The 20,842-nt window shown below is 51.1% G+C and overlaps 4 protein-coding genes and 1 long non-coding RNA gene across 10 annotated transcripts in view; 3 read left to right on the forward strand and 2 right to left on the reverse strand.

Moving 5' to 3' along the window:
* Positions 1-6,377, forward strand: part of LOC309649900 — a 33,760-nt gene extending 27,383 nt beyond the window's left edge. The window contains exons 5-6 of one of the 2 annotated variants that reach the window (XR_014257351.1): positions 2,583-2,705; positions 6,290-6,377. This is a non-coding gene — a long non-coding RNA (uncharacterized lncRNA). Of the gene's footprint in view, positions 1-2,582; positions 2,706-5,919; positions 6,004-6,289 lie in introns of those variants that run through there. The other variant, XR_014257352.1, reaches the window with a different exon arrangement.
* On the reverse strand, positions 1,284-6,918 carry ZMYND15 (zinc finger MYND-type containing 15). Of its 4 annotated transcripts, none has more exons than XM_082440454.1 (13): positions 5,893-6,918; positions 5,219-5,453; positions 4,977-5,132; positions 4,547-4,707; positions 3,850-4,002; positions 3,449-3,529; positions 3,186-3,302; positions 2,993-3,081; positions 2,807-2,905; positions 2,490-2,643; positions 2,349-2,407; positions 1,952-2,112; positions 1,284-1,580 (listed from the first exon to the last, which is right to left on the reverse strand). In XM_082440454.1, exons 1-13 carry the CDS (start codon positions 6,563-6,565, stop codon positions 1,409-1,411), a joined length of 2,310 nt encoding a protein of 769 aa, XP_082296580.1. In that variant the 5' UTR covers positions 6,566-6,918; the 3' UTR covers positions 1,284-1,408. The 4 variants fall into 4 exon arrangements, with proteins under 4 accessions (XP_082296580.1, XP_082296579.1, XP_082296581.1 ...); XM_082440453.1 differs by having other exon boundaries at positions 2,993-3,093; XM_082440455.1 differs by lacking the exon at positions 3,186-3,302.
* Positions 6,912-11,032, forward strand: CXCL16 (C-X-C motif chemokine ligand 16). Of its 2 annotated transcripts, XM_082440497.1 has the most exons (6): positions 6,912-6,996; positions 7,598-7,755; positions 8,112-8,250; positions 8,557-8,639; positions 9,850-10,269; positions 10,720-11,032. In XM_082440497.1, exons 2-6 carry the CDS (start codon positions 7,689-7,691, stop codon positions 10,764-10,766), a joined length of 756 nt encoding a protein of 251 aa, XP_082296623.1. In that variant the 5' UTR covers positions 6,912-6,996; positions 7,598-7,688; the 3' UTR covers positions 10,767-11,032. The 2 variants fall into 2 exon arrangements, with proteins under 2 accessions (XP_082296623.1, XP_082296622.1); XM_082440496.1 differs by lacking the exon at positions 6,912-6,996 and having other exon boundaries at positions 7,023-7,755.
* Positions 11,033-11,343: 311 nt separating this feature from the next.
* Positions 11,344-13,126, reverse strand: MED11 (mediator complex subunit 11). Its single transcript, XM_082440507.1, has 3 exons — positions 12,867-13,126; positions 12,540-12,670; positions 11,344-11,852 (listed from the first exon to the last, which is right to left on the reverse strand). The coding sequence occupies exons 1-3, from the start codon at positions 12,949-12,951 to the stop codon at positions 11,715-11,717; spliced, it is 354 nt and encodes a 117-aa protein (XP_082296633.1). The 5' UTR covers positions 12,952-13,126; the 3' UTR covers positions 11,344-11,714.
* Positions 13,127-13,179: 53 nt separating this feature from the next.
* The window catches only part of PELP1 (proline, glutamate and leucine rich protein 1), a 44,982-nt gene continuing 37,319 nt past the window's right edge, over positions 13,180-20,842 (forward strand). The window contains exon 1 of the mRNA XM_082440447.1: positions 13,180-13,392. Within this exon, the coding sequence (XP_082296573.1) occupies positions 13,330-13,392 (63 nt within the window). The 5' untranslated portion in view covers positions 13,180-13,329. The remainder of the gene's footprint in view (positions 13,393-20,842) is intronic.

Here is a 20,842-nt window from a genome sequence, read left to right on the forward strand (position 1 = left end):
AATAAAAGAGGATGACAGAAAGAGAAGCACCTTATAAGCCATACTAAAGAGTCTGAAATTTTAAACTTTTTTTTTGAATAAGTTTTTTTTTTGAAAAAGATTTTTTTTGAAAAAATCTAAAAAATTTTAGATTTATAGGTGGGGTGCAAAGACAGTAGAGTGTTCCCAAATACTCCTCACACATCTTCCTTATTACTTCTTCTATAACCACAGCGTGTTTATCAAAACTAAGAAATTAGCATTGATACAATACCATTAGCTAAACTGAAAACTTTATTTGAATTTCTCCAGTTTTTCCATTAATTTTTTTTTTCTGTTCCAGGGATCAAACCAGGATACTGCATCGTATTTAGTTGTCATGTCTCCTTAGTCTCTTCCAATCTGTCACCGTTTCTTGGTCTTTCTTTGCTTTTCGTGACTTTGATACTTTTGAAGAATAGCAGTCAGGGGTTTTGTAGACTGTCCCACAGTTTGGTTTTGTCTGGTGTGTTCTCATGATTAGTCTAAAGTTATGGATTTGGGGGAAGAATACTACAGAGGGGATGCGGCCTTATTGCATCATGTCAGGGAGCATAACGTCAACATGACTTCTTATTTCTTGTAAACCTAGTCACTTGGTGCAGGTGGTGTCTGCCAGGTTTCTCCACTATTTTTCCCTTTCTATACTTTGTGATAAGAGTCATTAAGCCCGGCCCACACTCACGGGGACTTTAAAAGTAGAGGAAAGTCATTGAAGGGATTTAAGCAGAGAGTAATGTTTCGAATGTCTGTTTTGGAAGGAACACGAGATATGGTGGCATTTGCAGTGGGACTGGACCTAAACTGCTGGATGTTGAGTGACCAGCAGCCTGACTCAGCTGGAGCTGGTTCTTTATGGGACGTGAAGGATGAGAGAAGGTGGAGTCAAGGATGGCCATGAAGTTTCTAACTTGGACAGTTGGGTGGCTGGGGTCTTTCACTGACTCTAAACCAAGGTTGTGAGTGCCCCTAGGAGGTTGCATGCCTCCCCTGCCCCCGCCCCCTCTCCCCCCCAGAGAGAAGCCACTTTCTGTTTCTTGGTCTTGCTTGACTCGGATCCGGTCCCTCCCTGTTACTGGGGCCGGAAAATGCCTTATCAACACACACATTAGAAGAAGTTTGGGATTACCCAGGAGGGTCAGAATCCCAAGTAAGAGAGGGGACAGCTGTCGAGGAACTGAAGAAAGATGGAAGAAAATGTCATCCGTAAATCCTTTAATCCTCTTTCCATTTAAGGACCCAGTTATGAGCGTTTGACTCAGTGGTTTCAAACAAGTAACTTTATTTACCTTTTCGTGTTCCGCCAACCGGCCTCCCCCTCGGCCTCGCCTGTTTCGTGTTCCTTTCAGAGGCGTGTTAGGGGAGGGGGTGGACTGCTACCTCTCCGCCCTCACCTCCGCCGGCGGGCCCCCCGCCCAGGTTTCTTTTCTCCTCGGCGCCTACGGGCGGGGGCGGGAGGAGCGGTAGGAGTTGGGGCGGGGGGCGCGGGCCCTGGCGCAGGGCGCGCCCAGCTCCCTTGCGGAGGCTTGTAGATCAGGTGGAAGATGAAGGCGTTGCAGTACCTGAGGGGGGGCGTGGCGCCGTCAGGGGCGGGGCCAAGAGGCCGGGATTTTCCCAAGGGGCGGAGTTTGTGGGCTCCGAGTTTCAGGGGGTGGGGCTAAACTTAGGGCTCTGCCAGCCCGAGCGTAACCTGGCTTTTTTTTGCAGAGGGGTTGGGTGGGGGGAGGCTGGGAAACGAGGAGTTGGAGAGATTTTTGTGAGCTGCATCTAAAGAGGGGTGTGTGGGCGTTGTCGAGACCCTCCAGTGGGGGTGGTGGGAGTGCGGGCGGCGAAAGCAGGGTGTAGGGCTGGGCCAGGAGGGTCCCAGGACCGCAGAGACGAGGGTAGAGGTGGGCCTTTCAGGATGCGCGGCCAGAGAGTAAGAAGGCCTTACCAGGGCATACAGTTGTCCGCCGCTCTGAGGCGAAAGGGGGAGCGGAAAGGGTTGGACTGTGGAGGGCTGGTGCCCCCTCCCGTGGCCACCGCCATGGTCTGGTCGTCCATCACACAGCCGTACTCGCTGCTCTCGGTGAAGAAGGCCGGCACTCGGAGGGACTGGGGTGGGGGCGGGGCCTCAGACACTCTCAGAAAGGCTTCCAACCCCACATACCTCCCGAGGACCCAGACGGACCGGGATGGGGGGAGGCACGAGGCAGGCACAGAGGGGGGTAGGAGGACCCGCTGGCGCACCCCAGGTCTGTAGAGCAGATGATGGGGAAGAAGAGACTTTCAGAAAAGGAGGAGGGACCGGGCAGGAGGTGAGAGAAGGTCCCTTTTGTCCCATCCCCCACCTGTAACCGGGGCAGCGAGCTCAGCCAAGTGTCCTTTAGACCAAAGCCAGAGTTAAATCCTGCGGAGGGAAGGAGAGCAGGGAGAAGCTGGCTCCCATGGCCTCCTCCCACCTCCCCCATGCTCCTACCCCAGGCGCTTACCGATAACCAAGTCAGGCTTGGGCCCCTGGAGCAGGTGGTAGGGCCGTGCAGACACCTTGATCTGCAGGTCCCTGCGGCCCCCCTTCTCCTTAGTCCCAGAGCTGAGCCGTGCTGATACCCCGGAACCAGGACGGACAGACACTTCGAGGTCATCCTGGGGAGTTTGGAGTGGGGTGGAGAAGCCGGTGGAAGTTACGGTACTGGAAGATGCATCAGGTAAGACAGGGGAGAGGAGGCAGGGATCGGAAAGGCAGAGCCCAGCCAGGAGGACAGCAGGAGGGTTAGGGCTAAAGAGCAGGGCCCCCCTCAGCCCTCACCCTCTGCAGGGTAAAATGCTGCTGGTCACTCTCAGGGGGCAGGCTGTCACCCACAAACTGCAGCTCCAGGGCCACGTGGGGGAGCAAGACCAAGAGCTCCTAAAGGGCAAAGAGGACAGATCTGGGTCCCACCCTGTGTCCACCTCCACACCCAAATGCCCAGCCCTCAGGCCTGGAGGGACTTACCCAAAACACCATGATGAGGTCGAACTCCTTCCCAGCCTCCACCACATGGATTTTCAGTGACTGTTTGTTCTGGATGTTGAGCTCAGGGACTGGGTGATAAGCTAGCCATTTAAGAATACGGTCTCCTCCTCCCCTCCCATCCCCCTGGCCCCCCTGCTCCACGCACTCCTCCCCCCGCCTCCGCCCTCCTTACAGGACTGGGGCACCAGATGGGTGATGACGTAGTACACAGTCAGCGGGTAGGTGAGAAGCACAGCCATGGGGGAGTCCAAGCTGAGGCCCCGCCATGTGTAGTAATCCTGCCACGAGCCTGGGGAGAGTAGGTTACCGGGGACCTTGCCCCAGGCCTGGACCCCCACCTCTCCTGTCTAATAGCCCCTTTTCTCAGCCACCGAGACTGCTGGCCCTCCAGGCCCCGTCCCTACCCCTAGCTCCCTCAGGGCCCCTCCAGCTCACCAAAGAGGCCCCTGGGTGGATGTGGGGGCACAGGAGGCATCAGAGCAGGCCCATGCCCCTGAAGAAGCTGGTAGGGATCTCCTGAGAGGATGAAAGAAGAGGAGCCTGGTGTCAGGGAGGTCCCCACCTGGCCTCTTCCTTCTTCCAAAGGAGCTGTGTTCCCTGAGAGAGGGCCTGGAGCTGCAGCAGGAGGAATGGGGAGCTGCCTAGGGATGGGGCTTCTGGATGGGCTGGGCAGGGGTGACTTTTCTGAGGGTTGGGGAGAGGCATGAAATGCCCTGGTGGTGGTGGTGAGGTTTGGTGTGTATGTGGAGGGGTTATCTAGGATCCGGACAACTCTTTGCTCTCCCGTCCTTCCCTCTAGTCTGAGGGACTTATGCCTGGAGAGAGGCCCCACGCACCATTGAGAAGAACGCTGAGGGATGGCGTGCTGCCCCTTGGGTGCCCGGGGGTGCCAGGGCCTGGAATCAGCATGCTGAACTGGGTCCAGTAGCCACGAGTGAGGCCTCGTGAGGCCAGGAAGGCCTCCTTGTTAAAGGTTTCACTGGTCACCTCTGGAGAAGGATGAGGGGAGGGGTTGAGGGCCTGGTGGCCAGGATTCCAGACTTTGGCTCTCCTCAGTCTCTCCCCAGGACCCTGAGTCTGAGTCTGGTTCTAGTCAGACAGAGAACTATTAACATTTCTGAGTGTCTACAGCGTAGCCCACAGAACCCATATAACAATTCCATGGGTTTTAACATTTGTTAGTCTGCCCACTTCACAGGTGAGGAAATAGCTCTAAGAAGTAAAGCGATTTGTTTCAGGTCACCAGTTAGTGGTGAAGCTGCGAAGCAAGTATTTGAGTCCCTACTCCCGAATCCCATAAGTTCTCTCAGGGACCAAGGCACTTAGTCCTCAGCTCCAGAGATGCTGTGTCCAGCCCCAGGGGTCTAGCCCCCAGCCCCAAATACCCAGCACCCAGCTGTTATTCCAGGGATCTAGATTCCAGCCCCAGGCACTTAGCCTTCAAGCCCAGGACCCTGTTCCCAGGCACCTGGGGCCCCAGTTCCAAAGACCGGGTCCCACTTTCCCCCACCCATCCTGACCTCCTTAGGGTACCTGCGGTGTAGGTAAAAGGCAGAGTTGCCAGTTCTCCGGCCCGCTCCATGAAGGCTGCAAGCCTTGGGCACCAAAATCGGTGGCTCACATCATCTGGGCATCGCTTCCAGTCAGCCCGGAGACAAGCCTCTCCGCAGTACAAGACAGCGCCACACTGGGGGCTGGGGTCACAGGGGGTGGGGGGGGTGGGCACTCAGTGTTAGTGTATGTAGGTCCCCTGTCTGCTGTCCATCTGTCCTGCGGCTGCCCGTACGCACTCAGTCTGTTTGTACTCTCTCTGCCTATAACAGCTTTTTTGTGTGTGTCATCTTCTTGTTTCCCTGTCCCTCACTCTGTCTGTCTGCAGGGCCCCGCACCAGCCTGCTTCCTCTCTGTTTGCCTGACTGTTGGGGTCTTCCTTCCGCTCGCTCCATCTCTGCAGGCTGCTCACCAGGGGGTTAGCTTCACTTCAAAGCTATGCCTGTGACAAACATGGCAGGTTCGAGCCCGAAGGGAGGCAAAGGTGAAGCCGGGCCGGGGACCCCATGTCCGCATCGGGGTCTTGGCTAGCTTCACTCTCAGCCTTGGGACCAGATTCTCCAGCTCCCTGAATGGGGGTGGAGATGGCATCAGGCTGGGGGACTCAGGAGCCCAGGGCCCCAGGCTTCCCCACCCTCTACCAGGTTTCTGTACCGATGCAGCTGGGCGTCTCCTACAGTAAGCTTTCGGGGCTTTCGGGGGTCTCCAGAGCCCATGGGGCAGGCCATGCTGTGGCAGAGGAGAGCATAGGCCCGAGGAGCCAGGTTCTGTGTCCCTGAGCCCCTGCCTGCACTCCCCTGCCCTCCATCCATCAGCAGGTCAATGCCCAAGATGGTGCCATGTTCATCCGTCACCAGTAGGATGCAGGAAAGGTGCAGGGGGGCCGCCTCTGGGGAAAAAGGGAAAAGTCGGGGGCGGGGGGGCAAAGACTGTCAGGGACAGGGATACCAAACCAAATGCCCACGGGGACTAGGAGACTGAGCGAAGGGGACTAGGTAGAGAGGGCATGCCTCATCGGAAGGGGACTGCGGCTACACAAAACCAGCATTTGCTGCCAGGTGGAAACGTGGGCCTGCTGTGGGAACTTTACATTTTTCTTGAGAAGGGGTAACTCCAGACTTCTGGAATTTTTTTCTTTTAATGTTTAAATGTTGGCTCAAATTTAAAAAACAAAGAACATTGTGGATCAATGAAGACACCTTTTTAGGCCAGATTGGCCTGAGGGCCACCCATTTGTGACTCCTAACTGGATTCTGAGGGGCAGAGGAGGGCTTTGAAGGGGAGTATGCCTGGGCGGGGGCAGGGCAGGGCCAGCCCTGGGTTCTTACCACTTCTCTGTCCCTTCCTCCTCTCAGGCCCTGGTTCGTCCTCCGCCCTGTCCTCTTGGCAGCCAACCTTGCGACCTCCTGCCTCCTGCTCGGTCTCCTCTGCCTCCCCTGGGGGGTTTGCTTCCTGTGGGGAGTCCCTGCTGGTAGGGGCTGGCTCCCCATCCTCCTCTGTTTCTACTTTCTCGGTGCCTGCATCCTCCTCCTCTCCATTCTCTCCTTCTTCCTCTTCCTCCTCCTCCTCCTCCCCTTCCTCCAGGCTGACAAAGCTGACATAGGGGCTTAGGTCCCGCAGGTGGAGTGGGGGCTCGTCTCCCAGGAGCCGGGCAGCCCCCAGGCCTGGTACAGGGCCTGGCTCTGCCCCTTGCCCCAGGCTGATGCCCACGCTACGGTTGGGCAGGACGTGGAGCACCCAAAGGGCGCGGTCCTGGGGCAGCCTCCTGATCTGAGCCTCCAGCTCCCGCCAGCAGCCCTCAAGGCGGGTCCCCACGGCCCCGCGCTCCGCCACGAACTTGCGGAACCAGCCAAAGAGGAGGGCAGCGAAATCCAGGAACTCATCCCGGTATCCAGACACAAACTCCATGTCTTCAGGGGCACAAGGCCTGGGCCCAGACTGAGCAGAGGGAGGGATATATGGTGAGAGAGAGGTACTCGGGAGAGTTTGGGGCTGGGTCATAAAATGGGGGAGAGTGTGGGTCTGAGGGTCACTTAGGGTGGAATCTATGGATGAGTGTTAGGAGCGAGAAAGGAGTTTTCAGGGCTGAGGATGGGAATTCAGGGTGAGAATGGGGTCCAGACTTGAAAGTGGGTGATTAGGGTTAAGGATGGGTAGTCGGGAGGGAGGTGGTCTTTGGGGCTCAAAATTTGAGGCTCAAACCCTCAAAGGTAGGGTCTGAGTTGAGGATAGAAGTGGGAGAGCGCTAATCCTATGGGCAAGGGTGTGGTGAGGAGGGAAGTTTTGGATCCGTCTGTGGGGTGTGGGAGGAGGGGGACAGGAGCTAGGGCATCTCTTCGGCTTGAATAGGTTTGGCGGTGAGCCCCGGTACACCTAGCCCCTCCCGTCCGGTCCGCTACTCCGGTACCTGCAGCCGCCACCACTTTTCGAAGGTAAATACCTCGGGGTGGGGCGTGACGTCAGGCTGCCCGAGCCCCGCGCCGGCTCCTCGGGTTGCCACGCCCCCCGTGTCTTGCGCGGCGCAGAGGCGCTCAGGGCAGCGTCTGCGCTGCTGGGCGCGCGGACTCATCCGCCGCGGTCACTCCAGCCATGTGACTGGATCCCCGTGCGCCGGACCCGAGCCCGAAAAGTGAAAGCCTCTCGAAGGAGGAGGTCCAGCCGACTGACCTGCGGAGGGCGGGCGGGGCTGGCATCCCCGGGCCGAACCGGATAAGCCTAGTGGGCAGTGCCCGCCCGCCGCGCCTGGCCCTGCAGCCTGAACTTTCTTCCGCTTTCTTTCGCCTTCTTCAAACATTCCTGGCTGCCCCCTCGACTGGGCTCTGGGCTGGGTGCGGGGGCGCGGGCGGAGGAGCTCCGCCTCCCGGAGTTTCCCCGCCGCCCCAGGCCGGCGATCACGCGGTTAAAACGGTACTGACCGCACTTATCAGTTCGAGACGGTGAGGGCGCCCAGAGGGAGGCGCCGCCACCTCGCGCCCAGCCTCGGCCGAGCCTTGGTGCCGACGGCCGCCGCCTCCCGCAGAATCTCGGGCGTAGCGGGAGAAGGAAGCGAAAGCCATTGAGAAACCGGCTGGACGTCAGACTCCGGAGCACGTCTGGGAGTCAGACAGGGCGAGGCGGGCCCGAGATGATGCTGGGCTGGGAACTCCGGTTCCTCTTGCTCCTACTCTTTCTAGCGTGCCACACTCCTCCAGGTTCGTCAGGGGCCCGGCTGGTGCCCAGATCCCCGAATCCGGGGAAGGGGGTGGGGGACACGAGGGCCGCGGGGTTGAGTTGAATAAGTGGGGAGCCAGGGTCCCCACGGCAGCCGGGGCAGGGGGAGGGCCAGCTGCCTGGGGTTGGGGACGGGCTGGGGAACACCAGGGTCCAGGTGTGATTATGGACGTGTTTGGGGAGTGTAATGTGTGAGTTGAGCCCGGGGGGTGGGAGGGGCCCAGATCCCCGGGTCTAGGGGAGAGGCTGCAGTGGGGCTGTGGGTTGGAGGCTAAGTTTACCGCTGTGTGAGCCCCTGAACCGGGGAACCTGTGCTGACCACCTCGGTCCCGCTCAGGCGATGGCAATGAAGGTAGCATCGCTGGAAGTTGTCCCTGTGATAAAAGAATTCCTTCCCACTCCCCTCCTAACGATCAATACATGGGACGTCTCCGAAAATACCTGAAAGTCTATCAACGTTGCTCTTCCTACGTCAGGTAATCTCACCCACCCCTGGGAGCGCAGAGCCTCCTGGACCCTCCAGGACCCTCTCTGGTCAGACTTGAGCTCCTTCTGGGAGGACCCCTAGTCCCCTCTATAGTCCCCATAACATTAGGTTATGTTTGCCCTAATTCTCCACACCTTAGTTTCCCTGTCCCGCCTGGAATTTCCCAGTCCCAGCAGAAACTGCTGAATCTTGGCAGTGACCTCACTTCTTTGGAACGAGGAAAGAGCTGGGAAAGGTGGGGAGGGAAGGGGAGCGGAGATTGGAGACGCAGCTGATACCACGTCCGTCCTTACAGGTTCCAGCTACCCTTGGGAAGTGTGTGTGGAGGCAGCAGTGACCGGTGGGTCCAGGAACTGATGCGCTGCTTTGATCGTGAAGGTGAGCGCTTTCTCCCTCCTCCCCAGGCTCTGTCTCCAGGGCTCGGCCGCCTCCACCTTACACTTTTCTTTGCCTCAGCTCTTTCCCCTTTGACACCTCACATTCCTATTCCGTGTACTTTCACTTAAGTCCCTGTTTACCAGAAATCACTCACCATCACTTCCAGGATTTTTGCCAATTTATCCTATCACCTGTGCATTTACTTAATGTGTTCCTTGAAATCAAGGCACTATTTTTATTTTCCAGTAATTTATTATGGAAATTTAAAGACATAAATAAAAGTTGAAAGCTTTGTACAGTGAACATCCATATACCCACCACCTAGATTCTATAATATTTGATTTTTATATGTGTACATAATAAAGCAAATATATTTTATATTTTACAATATCGCGTTTACAGCATTTTAACTATATTTGCTTTATTGCACACCCATCTGTCTATCCATCCCTCTATTCCTCATCAACCTGCCTAATATTTTTTGGTGCACTTCCAAGTAAGTTGCAGGGTTGACTATACTTTATCCCCAGACATTTCATCATGTGTATTATTAAGGAGGGTTTTATATTTTATTGTTCCTTTTTTTTTTCTTTTGAGGTAAAATTTACAAACAATGAAACGAATAAATCTTAAGTGTACACAGCCACTTCTGAAAAACTTAATGGCAACTAGTCCTAAGCAGGAACATCTGTGAAGTCACAAATTTGATATGCTGGTTGTATTTTTCTCCTAAAATAAATACATAACCATTAAGACACAAAGTGTTCTTCCAGGTCCCAGCTAAAGTTGTCTTCTGTAGCATTGGTGGTACCCCTACTGCCCTTTGGCTACGTAGACCTACCTTATTCATTTACTCTTCCTGGCTACTCTGGCCTTTAGTACTAAAATTATCCCTGCTTTACAGCTGAAAGAAATGAATCCCAGAGAGGTTAAGAGACAAGGGGCAAGGTCACAGCTACTTTGTAGCAGAGCCCGGGTTCCAACCCAGGTCTCCTGACTTCCCAGTTCAGAATGCATGCTCGCCCCAGTGGCTCCATGTTGTGGTTTGCTCACTTCCATCTCCCCATGTTTTCCCTCTGCCCCTGCCTTTCTTTCCTGGCATTTAGCTGTTCCCTTGATGTTCTCCTTGACCCACTCACTACCCTTCCCTCTATCTAGTTCTTCACCTTATCCCCTCATAGCCCTGATTCCTCACTTCTTGCTTCTTCAGAATGTGGACGTGCTCACGCCAGGAGTGTGGCCCGCGAGGGACATGTACCTCCCCGCAGCACCCAGGTTCCTGAGCCCACAGAAAAGACACCTTCAGCCACGGGCACCCCTGCACAGAAGTACCTGCCATCCACCCTGCAGCCTTCCCAGCAGCCCACCCCTCCAGAAAGAGCACCTTCGTTGGACAAAAACCTCATCCACCCCAATGAGACTACCACTTACACTTCGGGCCACCGTCTGGAGGCAAGGCCTGGGGCCATGGGGAACCAGAAGCAGCTGGGAGAAAATGTGGGTCCTGCAGCTGGGACATCAGCCATGGTGCCGGTGCTGTCCCTCTTGGGCATCGTTTTCCTCCTCACTGGAGCCCTGCTCTACATGCTGTGCAAGAAGAGGAGGGAGCAGTCACTGCAGTGTCCTCCAGGTAAACTGGGCTTCTGAACCCCTCCTCCAGGGATCCAGAGCCTCCTTGGCAGGGATCCTGCCCACAGTAGCTCTCAGGCTGGCAAATGTGGAGGCTGCCTGCACCATGGACAACAGGCGATGAGGGAAGAGTCAGCCAGACTACAGAATGGGGAGGGAGGGAAGCCACCATAGGCCGAGGGACCAGTGCATGGCCTTCAAAGCCAGGCAGTGCTTGAGCAACATCAAGACTGCAGCTAGAGCAGACGAGTGGGACATGAAGCGATGGAGGAAGGTAGGAGCTATTCGTTCAATTCACACATCTTTACTGAGCACCTACTATGTACCTGATCTATAGTCAATGTTTTGGAATCTGATTCCCCAGTTCAAGCTATCACACCTTGCCCCCCACTCCCCCGCCCAACTTCCCTTTATCTCAGAGCTCATCTCTCAATTTCTTTATCTTTTCCAGATTTGCACCTTCATTATGTGCGTGTGGCAGCAGACGCCAATGCTTAAAGAATGGAAGCTTGTGAGGGCAGATTATGATTTATTCAGTATCAAATGCGGTTAATATACTAGAGCAATCCCTGGCACATGGTAGGCACTCTCTACATATTTGTCAATGTTTAATACACAACTAACCAGCCACTGCCCTCTCTTAAACCTTCCCTCCGTTTGTTTATTTTTTTTCTATGCTGTAATGTAAAATCACCTCTTATACTAGATATCTTGTACAAATTCTATACGTGGATTTTTTTAACTACTAAAACTTATTTTTATAATTATTGACTCTTCTTTCTGCAGACATTGGTCTCATGCCCTTGCCCCCTTACCATGATTCCTGGCTTCAGCTTCTCTGCTGATGGCCACCTGACACCTTCCCCCTCGGCGCATCCCCCAATCCCTGCCAACCTCCTTGTCCCAAGTCCCTTGTGTCTTGTACTTGTCTCTTCACACCACAGCAGTGTTCCTCCCCAACTTCAGCCCTCTCCCGCTTTCCCACCCCCCCTCCTCAGCAGCTGCCATACAGCCTGGTTTTACTTCCTCAACCCCTTACATCACCCATATATGCCCCAATGAGAGTCTGAGCTCCTTGTTTTTAGTGTTATTGTTTTTATTATCAAAACCCTTAGTTCTCATTTTATCTTTTCCAGTGAACAAAAATGTGTCTGCATTGGTCCAAGTCTGCCAGAAGCCTGGGGCAGGGACCTGAGGAAGTGGGTTGGGCGTCTTTAGTCTCTGTCTCCTGTTCTGAGCTTGTCAGCGCTCGGCGAAGTGCATGGCAGGAGGAGCCAGGGCACAGCCATGCATGGGCTTGGTCTTTAAGGTTCTCCATTCCCACCTTTTGTGCCTTTGTCCTCATGGCTTCTGACCAGCAGGGCATGTACGGGGCAGCCCATGCTCTCCAGGTTCTGTCCTGGGGTGTAGGTGGAGCTCTCCTTCCAAGCTTTTCACCTGCTTGGCCTAGTTTTCCAGCATCTGCTCACAGGTTCGAGCCACCTCACTGAGCTTGAGACGAGCATAGTCCACTCGCTTCAGGGCCATCTGACAGTCCTTCCTCGAAGAGTAGCTGGAGCCCTCATGGGGCTGCCCTGTGGCCACCTACAGGACATTTAGATTGATCAAAGAAGCACCCCTCCCCTTTCCCATCTCCCCAGCCAGGCATCAGGTCTCTTGCCCCATTTCTTCCCTGCGTCTGAATTTGCTGTGCCACGTGGTTAGCTGGATTACCTAGGGCATATCGCTGAATTTCTGTTAACCTCATCTGTAAAATGGGGATGACAGTAACTAACTACTTCCTAGAGTTGTTATAGGATTAGATAATGCAGAGTGTCTGGCACACTGTAAAAGTTTAGTAAAGGGTAGTTGCTGTTATAATGACCTCAGAACCCTTTCAATCCTGTTCCTTTCCTCAGGAGGTAGCCATCTGGGGCTCCATACCCTTGAGGTCAGGTCAAGTTTCTAAGAGCATATCCTGTGGCTTTCGTATTGTTCACACACCCTCTCCCAGGACTTCCCCATCCAGTGGCTCATGTGATGCAACTCAAGTGACATAGGAAACCTACCCTGGAAGGGAGGGGTCCTGCCAGGGTCAACAGGCCTGCTGGGTAGGGCTGGTCTTGCTTGGCTCCGGAGACCAAAGCTCTGCCCGGGACTCCTGAAGGCTAAGGCTAAGGCAGAGAGCTGGGGTGGGCGTGTTGCATGGTCCAAAACACACACACACACACACACACACACACACGCGCGTAGGACGTTCCAACACACACACACACACACACACATACCCACCTGAGTGAGATAGCGGATCTGAGCCGACAGCTCCGCCTCCACGTGCTGCACCGACGCGGTGAAGGCCGCTGCCTGTCGGTCTAGGAGCCGCTCATTGGTTTTTTCCTTGGAAAGTTCCAAGATCACTGTACCTGCCGGGGTGGAGAGTGGGCGGGGCTATCCGGAGACTGCCAGTATAGCCGCGCCCCAGAGCCAGCCCCACCCACCCCTGCACCCACTTAGGATCCCTCCCAACCCCACTCCCAGTCACCGGTCGGCGCATGTGCGCACGGTCGGTCTAGCTCTCGCTCTCGCTGCCGCTCTTCCTCTGGTCGTCGTATCCCGAACCTGCATTCTGAAGAATGGCTCCAATTTCCCGTTCGATGTCTTCCAGGGCGCGTAGTCGCTCGTTCGCCAAGCTGTAGGTAGCCATCGCTACTCCTGGATTCTCTCCTTTTGCGAAATGCTGCGGAAAAATGCCCGGAAATGGCTGTCCGTTTGCGCCCGCGCAGAGCGCGCCCCTTAGCTAACACTACAGCTCCCGGGATGCTCAGCGCGGTCTCGCCGTTCTCGGTTCATCTGGTGAACTACAACTCCCAGGGTCTCCTGCGCATGCCCAGGTCTGCGCCACCACCGCGTGACCACCTGTGGTAAGAGGCAGTATCGAAATATTCACGCCCTTCAAACCTGTTCACCTTCACGACACTGTCTTGTGGTCTGTGTTTAATTTCTTCTACAAGAATTTAGTGAGCGTCTGCTGGGTGCTAGGTGATGATGGTGGGAGCTCTGGGTGTTTACAGACTGGACAGCCATGGACCCTGTGTTTGCCTATCCCACTCCGCCACCTATCGGAGCCTGGGGAAAGCTGGACTTGGTGAGTGTGACCTTATTCGCCCTAGCGATTCCCCCTGAACGGGAGCCCTGAAACACGGACTGTCAGTATATTCTGAGAAGCTGGCTCCTATCAGCCTTTTCCCTCTCTGATCGCCTGTTAATGTGGTTGGCTCTGGGGATACAAATGTGAGTGAGGTGGACTCTCACGTGATAGAGGGATAAATGTTTCGTTAGGGATACGCCCAGGGTGTGTCTCTGGGAACACAGAGAAAGGATTCTGGGAGGAAATGCTGCGTGAACTGAATCTGAAGGGTTAACCAGGTGGATGAGAGCTTGGAGTGGAAAAGGGAAAGGCACAGGCAAGCGCATGGTGGTGTGAGGGGGCTGACACATTGGAAGTCCAGCAAGGGGTTCAGTTTGACTGGAGTGAACGCAGTGTGGTGGTGGATAGGTGTGACTGGGGAGACTGGAGTGGGGAGCCAGATCAGGAAATGGCTTGCAAGCTAAGGAATTTGGACTTTATTTTGAAAGCATTTGGGAGCCTTTGAAGGATTTTCAAGTGTATTCTGACCAGCTGTACCTTTTAGGAAAGATCAATCTTGACAGTTTATGGAAGATTGAGAATGAAGCCAGTTTGCACAGGGTTAGCAAACGAGTGGAGACTTTCAGTTAAACTTGAGGGATCTAGCGTTTAACTTCACTCCTTTACTAAATCCTAGGAAGATAGCAATAAGGGGATTTTAGAAAGGAGTCAAGGAGAAAGAGGAGTTAATAGCAAAACTTTAAATAGAAACTGCAAGACAGAAGCGTATGTGGTAACTGATTTAGCAGTGAAGTGGGAATTAAGCCAGCAGTGAAGAAAGTTAGAAGCAACTTTTTTTTTAAATTAAATTTAATTTTTTATTGAAATATAGTTGATTGGCTTAGAAGCAAGTTGATTTGCCCTTAAATCAGTGGCATCACAGTACAGCTGGGCTGTAGGTAGTACTAAAATTAGGAGGATTATTTGAAATAGTTAGACCCCCCCTATCTCCTCCTTTATATCCTCATATATCTTGGCAGCTGCTTACCCCCAGCTCATCAGATTGCTGGAGGTTTCTTGGTTGGAGATGGAAACCAGAGAGTCTTTGGCATGGAGGGCACCAGGGCATGACTGTATTTAAAACAGAGATTGAGTGAAAGTTTATTTACTGAGTGGTGGTTTCTAGAACTCTGGCAACCAGGCTTTTACCTTCCAGGTCAGAGACTGGAAGACTCTCATCTGGGGAATTTGACTATTCAGAGGAAAGATCTAAGGGTATTAACATCAGGGATTCTCCAACAAAGCAGTTAGCCGGATCACGCCATAGTGAAACCCACAGTTGGTAAGTCCCAACTGTGTCCGCAGATCTTCTAGTCAGCTTCTTAGCATGTCACCCTTAAAATGAGCAGACATAAGACAAAAGATTTCTAGATGTTTGCAGAAACTTTCTAACATGGAAGGCAGAGACCAAAATAAACAGAAAAAAAAACCCCAAACAAACAAACCAAAAAAACCCCAACTTTGATGACATAGAGTAAAACTTAAGGAAAAAAAAATATTGACTTGCTTGGGTCAGAGATACTATAATAAAGGATTGAATCCAAGAAAACACACTTGAAAAATAAAACCATGAGGGAAGGAATGAAAAATTGAGCAAAAGGGTTGAAAGAGAAATTGAAGCAGTCTCCCAGCAAGTAAAGCAAAAGAAAGGAGATGGCATATAGGAAAGACAACGTGAGAAAATTAGAGAATCAGTCCAGCGGGCTTAAATTCTCTGAGAACAGGGAAAACAAAGGGAAGAAAGGACTTGTGTTTCTAGATGAAAAGGGCCCATTAAGTGCCCAGCATCAAGGCACATCATGAAATATCAGAACACTAGTCTCACAGAAAAGGGTCTTGCAGAAGCTTCCAGAGAGAAAATAGACCACATGCTAAGGATCAGCAATCAGAATGGCCTTGATCCTCTGAATACTAACACTCCACACCAGTGGGGCAGCGCCTTCAACGTTTTGGGGGAAAGTGATTTCCAATGTGGAGTTCTGTACTCCAGCTGTAGTAGGGTGAAGGCTAAAAATGCAGTGGCTCAACCAAATAGAACTTAACTTTTTCTCAGAAAACAGTTTGGTGTGGGTAGTTAAGTGTGCTCCACAAATCAGACCGAGACCGAGGCTAGCAAGCAGTGCAGCTCTGCCATCCTTTAGGCTCTTATGTTCAAAAGTATGGTCTTCAGGCCGCAGCATTGGCATTACCTAGATGCTTTTTAGAAATGCAGGATCTCAGGCCCCACCACAGACCCACTGCATCAGTATCTGTGTTTGAAGATCCCAGGGGATCTGTATACACAGTATACTTTGAGAAACGCTGCTCTTCTCTTCCAGGTGATCTGTATGCACAGTAAACTTTGAGAAACGGTGCTTTGCTCTGGGACATTGCTGTGTGCAATGTCAAAACTGGGTTGCTGCCCTCCGTGGGTTGCAGCTGGCAGGAAGGCAGAAGAGAAAATATGGAGGAGGCACACCTGTCTCGGAGGTCTGGCTAGGGAGTGGCACATATAATTTCTACTCACATTCCTTTGAAGAAAACTCAGTCATGTGGTCCTACCAGCTCCGGGGTTCTGGGAAATCCAGTCCTTACCTAGGGGGCTAGCTATTGTTCTAGCACCATGGCAGAATAGGTTTTAGGGGATATCTAGACTCTCACAACAGCCCAACTATCAATAACGAAGATAGAATAAGGACATTTTGATATGTACAAGGTCTCAAGTTTCTCTTCCAAGTACCCTTCTCAAGAGGTGACTAGAGTTAGACCCAAGTCAGAAGGCTCCTGGAGAGAGATTTTTCAAGGAGATGGAAGAGATAACATCTGTTTTGTTTTGAATGAATTGAGAGGATACATAGATTTTTGGAGGAAAGTATAGAGCAGAATTAGTGATAAATCAGAGAATAAGCAAATTTTAAAAATGATAGTAATTCAGGGAAAACAGTTGTGCAAGAAGAGAAAGGTAATCATAATAGACCACATGACGCAGCTATGGATAACATTTGCAATAAATCCTGGATGTTGATCTGACCCCGATTGATAGAATTCCCTTGGGAGAGCTTCCCATGTTGGGGCAGGGGGGCGAAAGGGCTCTCAGGCTTCACCTTACATGGCAGGAAGCCTGTAGACAATGCTTAAAACAAAAATCAAGAAGTAGCAAAACAAGCATGTTGTTTAGAGATGGAGGTAAATGCCAAAAGAAACATCGAACGGAGGTGAAAGTAATTGCCTCTGAGGAGAAGGAAATTGCAGGGGGAAGGAGTTTACTTTTTCTTGTAATAGCCCTTGTAGTCGTATCTGACTCCTTCAACTATGTGGATATACAACTTTGGAAATAAAAATTAAACATGAAAAGCGAGAGAGGAGATAGACTTTACTGTGAAAGAGCCCTGAGTGTGGAGGAGTGTTTTCTTTGGCTTCCTTCCTTTATCCCTCCCTTTTCCCTCCTTCCCTCCCTGCCTTCCTTCCTCTCTCCCTTTCTTTCTTTAACGGAAGAGACTTGCACGGGTTTATTTACCATGGAGGAAGAACCAGTAGAGAGAGGCAGAGTTTGAAGAGATGGGGGCGGTTTGATGAATCAAGGTCTCAGAGGAGGTGGGAGGGGGAGCGATCTGAGCACAGGTGGAGGGATTAGCTCCGACCTGGAGGCGGCATCTTAACCTTGGTTGTGTAGGAGAAATGGTGTCGATGTCGGTGCTTGTCGGTAGGAGGTGGGAATTAAAATCATTCATCCCTCAGAGCCTAATCTCTGTGAAGAGCGGGAGAAGTCACTCTGAATGTGAGGAAGGTTTAGAAAATTAATGAGTTGGATGGGAGCAGGAGTAGGAGGTGACCAGGGTCGTGGAGGGGGACAGGGGGTTATCAGGGGTTGAGGGCCCAGCTGAGGTTAAAGGCCATAGGTTTGTAGTGGCCCAAATCCATACCCAGCACCGAGCATGGTGTTGGCACCTAGGATGCGTTAAAAATATTTGTTGGATGAATGAGTAAATGTGGTTGTGTGATTTTTCTCTGACAGTGCCTCAGCAGCCCCGTGTTGGAGGGGACTAAGGGCGGGGTGGTGGTTAGAGCCAAGAGTGGGGTTTGAGAGCAGGTTTTGTGAAAGGAGGAACAGTTGAGGGTGCTGATGAGATAGTGGTTGATGTGATGATCCTGAAGTTTAGCCTGGAAAGAAAAGGAAGTGTTAAATTGCGAGAAAACAGAAGGGCCAAGAGCTTTGTGACAAAAAACCAAGAAGTCATTAAAAAAAAGTGATTATAATTGACTACATATTAAATATAAAAATTATGAATTATTAAAAATACCAGAAGCAAAATACTTTGAAACTAGAAGTGATGGTTACACACATTGTGCATGAACTAAGTGCCACCCAATTTGACACTTTAAAATGGTTAACTTGGGACTTTCCTGGTGGCACAGTACTTAAGAATCCGCCTGCCAATGCAGGGGACACGGGTTTGATCCCTGGTCCGGGAAGATTCCACGTGCCGTGGAGCGACTAAGCACGTGTGCCACAACTACGGAGCCTGCACTCTAGAGCCCATAAGCCACAACTACTGAGCCCATGTGCCACAACTACTGAAGTCCGTGCACCTAGAGCCCGTGCTCCGCAACAAGAGAAGCCACCACGAGAAGCCCATGCACCTCAATGAAGAGTAGCCCCCGCTCGCCGCAACTAGAGAAAGCCCGCACATAGCAACGAAGACCCAACGCAGCAAAAATAAATAAATAAAATAAATAAAATGGTTAACTTTATGTTATATGAATTTTACCTCAGTAAAAAGAAAAGAAGAAAAAGCTAGGAACAAATTCAGAAGACAAAGTGGGAAAAATATGAGCAAAATAAATGACAAAGGGTTAATTGCTTTACTATATAAAGAGTTCTCAGGGTACTTTAAGAAAAACAACATCAACCCAGTAAATCAGGTTCATCCTCACTCATGATCAAAGAGATGCAAATTAAAACTAGGGTGATACCATATGTCATCTGCTTGATTGGCCGTAATCAAAAAGGCGCTCACCCTTTTTTTAATCTCATTTTTTAAAAAAGTTTTTATTGAAGTATAGTTGATTTATAATGTTGTGTTTTAGGTGTACAGTAAAGTGATTCAGTTATATGTATACTTTTTAATATATACATATACTTTTTTACATATATACTTTTTTTTTTTTTTTGGCCACACTGTGTGGGATCTTAGTTCCCCAACCAGGGATCAAACCCGTGCCCCCTGCAGTGGAAGCGTGGAGTCTTAACCACTGGACCACCAGGGAAGTCCTTGTATACTTTTATATTTATATGTTGGGTTGGCCAAAAAGGTTGTTCGGGCTTTTCCGTAAGATGTTACATAAGATGTTCTGTAACATCTTGCGGAAAAACCCGAACGACCTCCGTAACATCTTACAGAAAAACCCGAATGACCCTTTTGGCCAACCGTATACTTTTATATATATATACTTTCTCAGATTCTTTTCCATTATAGGTTATTACAAGATGTTGAGTGTAGTTCCCTGTGCTACACATTAGGTCCTGTTGGTTATCTATTTTATATACAGTAGTGATGCTTACCCTCTTTGACCCACCAATTCTACTTTTTTTTTTGACCACGTGGTGGCTCGTGGGATCTTAGTTCCCTGACCAGGGATTGAACCCGGGCCGTTGGCAGTGAAAACAGGGAGTCCTAACCACTGCCAGGGAATTCCCCCACCAATTCTACTTTTAAGAGTTTGTTCTACAGACGCACTTTGCATGTGCAAAAAGACATATCTTCAAGGATAATTATTGTAATACTGTTTGAATTAGCAAGAATGGACATCCTTCATGTCCATTGATAGAAAATTGGTAAAAGTAAATGACATCTAGGCAACTCTTTTTTTAAAATATATTTATTTTATTTATTTATTTTTGGCTGCATTGAGTCTTCGTTACTGCGTGCAGGCTTTCTCTAGTTGAGGCAAGTGGGGGCTACTCTTCGTTGCAGTGTGAGGGCTTCTCATTTGTGGTGGCTTCTCTTGTTGCGGAGCACGGGCTCTAGGCGCGTGGGCTTCAGTAGTTGTGGCACGCGGGCTCAGTAGTTGTGGCTCGCAAGCTCTAGAGCGCAGGCTCAGTAGTTGTGGTGCACGGGCTTAGCTGCTCCGCGGCATGTGGGATCTTCCCGGACCAGGGTTCGAACCTGTGACCCCTGCATTGGCAGGTGGATTCTTAACCACTGTGCCACCAGGGAAGCCCCTAGGCAACTCTTTAAAAGAATGAGGTAGATCTATGTGGATTGCTAAAGGAATGTTCTCCTAGCTGCATTATTAAGGGAAAAAAGCAAGGTGTAGAAGAGTGTGCATAGTATGCTACTATCTATATTTAAAATAAGGGGGAAATATGTTCATATGTGTATGACTGTGTCTGAAGAATGTCTTTGGAAGAGTAATCAAGGAACTGCTGATAGTGATCACCTCTGGGAATGAGAAACGGGAGGCTGGGGATCAGGGGCAGGAGGGAGCCTTCTGTTCACTCTTTACTGTTTGGATTTTTTTTTTTTTAAGCCGTGTGCTTGTTTTACTTAAAAACATTAAAAACGTGAAAAGCTAAAAGAAAAAAGGCATTGTTTCTCAAAGCATGTGCTAATTCAAAATCCCGATTCATGGATTCTTCCTGGGATCGACTGAATCAGAACTGGGGAAGGTAGAAGCCTGGGACTCTGTGTCTTTATCACGTACCCCAGAGGATTCTGATTCACCTGAAAAAGTTTGAGATCCATGGGCCAAGAGCTCAGAGGTCAAGGAGCGGGTTCGTAGTTGTCAGAGGGATGATGACGGCTCCTGCACATGAAGAAGACCAGGGCGTGCAGGGTAGGCTGCTACTATGGAGAGGTAAGCAAGGTCATTGGCATTTTGGCAGCACTTAAAGCCTGTGGGTAAATCATGATTTAATTAGATGTCATGAGCCATAACATAGACTAAAGGCCTGTATGAGCGGCTCCATTTGCCTCACCAGCCTCATCTGGAACTACTTTGCCACTGGCTGTCTCTGTCCCAGTCCCTCTGGCCTCTTTCAGTCTCTGAAATGTTCTGTGTTCCCTCCTGCCTTCACACGTGGTGTTACTTTTGCCTGGGATACTGGCACTCCTCCTCATCTTCCAGTACTCTGCTCAAAGGTCACCACCTCCAGTGAAATCTTCTTCCAGCCCTAGCCTAGATCAGAACTCCCTAGCTCCAGGGAAATCTTCCAGCCCTAGCCTAGGTCAGAACTCCCTAGCTCCTGCATTTCTCCTTTGGAGCACAGATACCGCAATGATTTAATGTTTGCTTCGGTCACTGCCAGCCCTATACTATGCCTGGCACATAATAGTGGTTTAAATCAAGATTGTTCATGGAATGAATGAATGAGCCTTAAGAGAAAAAGGAGAAGGCTTGGGCTACAGGAATGGGAGTGGGTGGTGGG

Source organism: Balaenoptera physalus (genome assembly GCF_965194825.1).
Source record: "Balaenoptera physalus genome assembly, chromosome: 20".
NCBI classification, from domain to species: Eukaryota; Metazoa; Chordata; class Mammalia; order Artiodactyla; family Balaenopteridae; genus Balaenoptera; species Balaenoptera physalus.

What these genes read in the sequence shown, in the direction of transcription:
- MED11 (XM_082440507.1), bottom strand. Translation starts at nt 12,951, where the DNA reads ATGGCTACCTACAGCTTGGCGAACGAGCGACTACGCGCCCTGGAAGAC. An exon ending in AGCCATTCTTCAGAATGCAG is followed by an intron (nt 12,671 to 12,866) that starts GTTCGGGATACG and finishes CCACCCCGGCAG; the next exon opens with GTACAGTGATCTTGGAACTT. An exon ending in AGATCCGCTATCTCACTCAG is followed by an intron (nt 11,853 to 12,539) that starts GTGGGTATGTGT and finishes AATGTCCTGTAG; the next exon opens with GTGGCCACAGGGCAGCCCCA.
- ZMYND15 (XM_082440453.1), bottom strand. Translation starts at nt 6,565, where the DNA reads ATGACCCAGCCCCAAACTCTCCCGAGTACCTCTCTCTCACCATATATC. An exon ending in GGAGACGCCCAGCTGCATCG is followed by an intron (nt 5,133 to 5,218) that starts GTACAGAAACCT and finishes ACCCCCATTCAG; the next exon opens with GGAGCTGGAGAATCTGGTCC. An exon ending in TCCACCCAGGGGCCTCTTTG is followed by an intron (nt 3,303 to 3,448) that starts GTGAGCTGGAGG and finishes TACTCTCCCCAG; the next exon opens with GCTCGTGGCAGGATTACTAC.
- CXCL16 (XM_082440497.1), top strand. Translation starts at nt 7,689, where the DNA reads ATGATGCTGGGCTGGGAACTCCGGTTCCTCTTGCTCCTACTCTTTCTA. An exon ending in AGCGTGCCACACTCCTCCAG is followed by an intron (nt 7,756 to 8,111) that starts GTTCGTCAGGGG and finishes GGTCCCGCTCAG; the next exon opens with GCGATGGCAATGAAGGTAGC. An exon ending in GCGCTGCTTTGATCGTGAAG is followed by an intron (nt 8,640 to 9,849) that starts GTGAGCGCTTTC and finishes TTGCTTCTTCAG; the next exon opens with AATGTGGACGTGCTCACGCC.